Raw genomic sequence first — 5,000 nt, forward strand, 5'->3', positions numbered from 1 at the left:
TGTGCCAACTGTTTTTTTCCAAACCACCCATCATGTTTGGGGGATTTTCCAAAGCCCCTTATCTAAAGAAAGTTTCTCATCTACAAGTAGCATCACATCACGTTACATTAAAATTGACCTTTGGCTAAGGCCCGCCCTAGCATGTTGATTGACAAATCACAGCGCAAAACGTTTTTGACTGACAGCGCTCCATTGAATTCAAATGCAGAAGGTCCTCTCGTGTTTTCGGCCTCTGCGAGATATTATTGAATGCAAAGGCGAATTCTCAGGCTTTTATCCAAAGCAACATGCAATTAGTTATTTGATAACAGGGTACTAGTCACAGTCCCTGGAGCAATTTAAGGTTAGGTGCCGCTGTTAAGGGCGCTTTAGCTATGATGAATGATATGGGATTCAAACCGGCAGCTGCCACCTTGCTGTGATTGGCTCACCTCTGTATTCCACTGTCATCTGATTGGCTCTAAGTGTGAAACTGCCACTATTCGTTTTCAGCAGTTTTCTATGGAAGTAACTTACCGTTAGCAGCAAGCCATGTTAACCCTCAGGCCTTATGTCAGTTCCTCATCAATGAAACGGTTGTTGCGATTGGCTGACGTCTGTGTTCCGCTCTCGTCTGGCAGGGAGGGCCATGGCGGTGGCCCAGCATCATGATGCCGTGTCCGGTACGGAGAAGCAGCACGTGGCATACGACTACGCACGCAGACTGGCCACCGGATGGGACTACTGCCAGGTACTCTACTGGGAAGCGGAGGATAGGGCAGTTCTGCCCTAGCCAGGCTGTGCCCTCCTAGTGACGCAACACTTGCAGCATTGCAACTAGTCAGGTCAAGAGCAATGCAGTATACTTTCTGAGTTCCCGAAAATACGGGAACTCCTTCCACTTTGTCGGTAAGCCAACAACCATAAGCAAACCAAGGGAGGCGGGTCAATCATGCCGTTTGGGAAATGGTAATTGTTATGCTCTTGGTCAGACCAAGTCTTGAAGAGATTTGAATGTCGATAATAATCAGGCTAGTTCTGCCCTACTACTTGTACAAAGCCAAAGTGCAGTAACTTTGCCAGCAAAAAATGCCTTCAAAGTTTTGCTATTAGGTTGGATAGTGTAGTTGGTGCAAATTTCACATAGCAATATCAACTTTTTCAGCTGGGACCCCCATTTGGACCTAAGAATTTTGCAAGCCTACTCCTCCCATTTTCCAAATGCAAAACACATTTTGGTTTATCTAATAATAATAATAATAATAATTGTATTTGTATAGCACTGTGTCATACAAGGCATGTAACTCAAAGTGCTTAACAAATGGGAAAAAAACATTGTTAGAGATGGATTTAAAAGGAGAGGTATAGAGGAGAGGCAGAAATAGCAGGAAGGCAGAGGAAGAAGAGATAGACAGAGATTGTAGAGTCATAAGGTCAACGTAGGTTAGGACCAGGATTCTTAGATGCGTAAGATCTTTAATGTAAATCACAGGAAAGGTGAATATTACCCATTGAAGTGAAAATTGTCACTAACAATGTATGGAAAGGTTATGAAAGCAAATATTCAAGGATTTTATGCCAACAGTCCCTTCTGTCCACGACCCCCTTAGGAATCTCGACCCCCAGTTTGGGAACCACTGGGGTAGGGAATGATGTCTGTGTGTGTGTGTGTGCGTGCGTGCGTGCGTGCGTGCGTGCGTGCGTGCGTGTGTGTCTCGTATCAATGACGGTCATTGTGTGTACGAGAGCAGGTGGCACCATGGTACCTGACATTAGAGAGAGGGAGATGAAGAGGGAGAAGGGGGTAGTGGAGGTTCACCCACCCCCAGGTGATGTGTTCCCACAGTGGCTGCATATCGCGTCGCATCGTATGGTGCTCCTGTGAGTGACTCAGACCTGATAGCTGGTCTGCAGATAAGGAACACACGAGAGGACGGTTGGCAAGGCTGCCTGCCACCTGGCTGTGTGTAAAAAGGACTGCAAACTAGAGAAATGGAGAGAACCACCCTCCGACGCACTGATAATGATTTAAGCCTAAGGCACCTGCAAAAAAAAACCTCCTGCTGAATGCCGTTTTGGGAAAAGGTGCCCTCAGCCTATACAAATTTAAACATCTCCGCCTCCGAAGCACATGAAAACATGATAGTTGCAGGACCTCATCTTGCATTGGAATGTATTCATTCAGCTCTAACATACCAACATTTTTAATAAAAACTCAAATCACAAGAGCCGGAATGCAGTGTTTATGTCACTCCACTCCACTCCTAGGTCAATGCAGTGTATACACATCAGGCTTAACCCATTGATGCCTGATGTTGCATTGCGCAACATAGGCCCTGGCGCCTGGAACTGCATCACGCAACATTCAGGCTCATGAGATTTGAGACAACTTTATTAAAAATATTTGTATAATTGAGATGAATGAACACATTCTAAAGAAAGATGAGGGTCGTAAGGCTTAAATGCCTTCTTATTGCATGTTTTTATGTGCTTCAGAGGCTCAGATATTTAGTTTTTTATAGGCTGAGGGCAACTTTTCTTGAAAAAGGGCCCAGGCATTCAGCACCCTTTTTTGCAGGTGCCTTAGGTGTCAATGGGTTAAAGCATCAGGCTTAAAATGGTTGAAGGAACTGAAACGCATCTACTTGTGGACGTGGTGGAATAATACTGAGACTCAGCTTGGCAGATTTTTCAATTTAAGTCTGCAGTCCTTTTTTCGTGCATCGCAAGTTATTTATTTTTTATTCTACATTCTAAGTTGACCTGCTACACCATTAGGTTCAATAACCTACGTATACTCACATGTGGACAAAGTAATGTAGACACTTTTTCACAGGTTTGTTCTCCCCTTTTCTTCCTCTCTTTCTCACTCAACCCTTTGTGTCTGCTTCTCTCACCTTTCTTTCTTTCTTTCTTTCTTTCTTTCTTTCTTTCTTTCTTTCTTCCTTTCTTTCTTTCTTTCTTTCTCTCTTTCTCTCTTTCTCTCTCTCTTTCTCTCTCTCTCTCCATCCCAGGTGGTGGTAATGAACTCTATGGCAGTGTTGAGTGGCTCTGATGTCTCCCGTGTGTTCTGTGAGAAGCTCAACATCAGCGTGTGCCCCCTGACTGAGGCCAGTAAAATGGTAAAGAAGCTCTTATGTTTCATTCCATCATTTCTTCATCATTGACCTGTATCATCCTTTAATTTATTTATTGATATCAAATTCAAACTAATCTTTACAAAAACGGTTACATTTTCGGAGTTTCTGCATGTCTGGTGGTCTATGGCCATATTTTATGTAGTCGATTGCTTTAACTGTAGTATATCCCAAGTGCAGAGGCAGTTGTTCAACACAGTGTAAACAACAGAAGCGTGCATGGCTTTTAATTACACGTGCAATAATACAAAAGTTTTTGTATTTGACAGAAATTAAGTGTCAGTGTCTCTTGTCTCTGTCTCTCTGGCATCCAGTTCTCCATGAATGTGTATAACCCCTTGGCTCGGCCGGTCAACTGGTATGTGCACCTGCCTGTGAACGGCAGTGCCTACAGTGTGGCAGATGCCCAGGGCAATCCTGTATCCTGCGAGGTGAGTGTCCATCTGCGTGTGTTTGTGCGTGTGTGTGTGCATGCACATGTGTGCTTTGTGAAGCGTAGATGTATGTAACGTAGGACTGGGGTTTTTTTTTCCGTAGTTTTGTATGTACTTTAGTTTGTGTGGTACTGTATGTGAGTTTATATTGTGGGTCTTTGTATTTGTCGGTTAGGATTACGGTAAGAAGTGCATCCTTGGTAAATTATTCAGTGTGTGCACACATCATATAAGATGTGAAGTTAAACGCTAATATATGGTATTGATTTTTAAAAAAGTAATAATTTCACGTGGTGTCTCCTCCTCTTCTCCTCAGGTGATCCCCGTGTCCAAGGCCACCCAGGTGCTGCGTGGTGATCAGAGCTGGGCTCAGAACGAGCTGGTGTTCCAGGTGCAGGCCCCTCCTCTGGGCTACACCACCTACTCCATCTCCCTGCTCCAGAATCGGCCTCCACCACCACCACCAAGGCCCAACGCCCCGCTCACCATGCAGAACAAGGTATCCCACGGGCCAGCCTAGGGCTTCACCTATTTTGTTGTCAACGTTCAGGTTTTTTGCAAATGGAAATTCTAAATGCATAGATTGTGGTGCTAGAATGATAAAAAATGACATTATGGACAAATACTCGGAAAGGTGATATTTTTGTAGTCTTGCATCTTTTTATTTTGCTTTTATGTTTTTATTTTAATTGTACTGTGTTTTAGCCCATTGTGTCCTGGAAACACATATACGCTGCATTCAGGATTTTGAGATTTGAGAGGTTTTATTAAAAATGTGGGTAAGTTAGAGCTGAATGAAAACATTCTAAGGCAAACCGAGGGTCCTAGCTTTTAAATGTAACTCATTTCACGTTTGTATGTGCTTCGGAGGCTGAGATATTTAGGATTTAATAGGCAGAGGACACCCTTTCCCAAAAAGGCAGGGCCGGATTAACACACAGGCAAGATATGGCTGCAGTCTAGGGGCCCCCACCTGCTAGGGGTCTCTGACAGGACAAACGTGTAAAATTGCAGAATTGTCACAAGATACAATATTGAAAAACTCATCTGTTGTGTTGAGTACAGTTGGTAGACATGACATCCTTATTTTCCAGCTTGTAATGAGGATGCTGTAGCCTAGGGGCCCACCTTAATCCAGCTCTGGTTCTGACATTGCTCTCCTTCTTTTATCGTTTCAGTTCCTCAAAGTGACCTTTGACCCAGCCACCGGTCTCCTGAGCGGCCTGAGCAACCTGGAGACCCAGCAGAGCATCAAACTCAGCCAGAACTTCTACTGGTGAGACAGACCAGTCTCACACATGCACATATTGACATTAAGGTGTCAAGTAGCATACATGCATAAATACAGAAGAAGTTGTGTCTTCTTCTGTATATATGTATGTATGCTACTTGACACCTTCATTTCCCTCGGGATCAATAAATGATACTCTTCTCTCTACTCTACTCTACA

At 43.9% G+C, this 5,000-nt stretch overlaps 1 protein-coding gene across 1 annotated transcript in view; it reads left to right on the forward strand.

Moving 5' to 3' along the window:
- Positions 1-5,000, forward strand: part of man2b1 (mannosidase, alpha, class 2B, member 1) — a 27,925-nt gene that overhangs the window by 12,451 nt on the left and 10,474 nt on the right. Inside the window, exons 10-14 of the mRNA XM_063199082.1 lie at positions 621-730; positions 2,994-3,101; positions 3,431-3,547; positions 3,867-4,049; positions 4,729-4,826. Of these exons, the coding sequence (XP_063055152.1) occupies positions 621-730; positions 2,994-3,101; positions 3,431-3,547; positions 3,867-4,049; positions 4,729-4,826 (616 nt within the window). The remainder of the gene's footprint in view (positions 1-620; positions 731-2,993; positions 3,102-3,430; positions 3,548-3,866; positions 4,050-4,728; positions 4,827-5,000) is intronic.

Source organism: Engraulis encrasicolus, chromosome 1, assembly GCF_034702125.1.
Source record: "Engraulis encrasicolus isolate BLACKSEA-1 chromosome 1, IST_EnEncr_1.0, whole genome shotgun sequence".
In the NCBI taxonomy this organism is placed as follows: domain Eukaryota; kingdom Metazoa; phylum Chordata; class Actinopteri; order Clupeiformes; family Engraulidae; genus Engraulis; species Engraulis encrasicolus.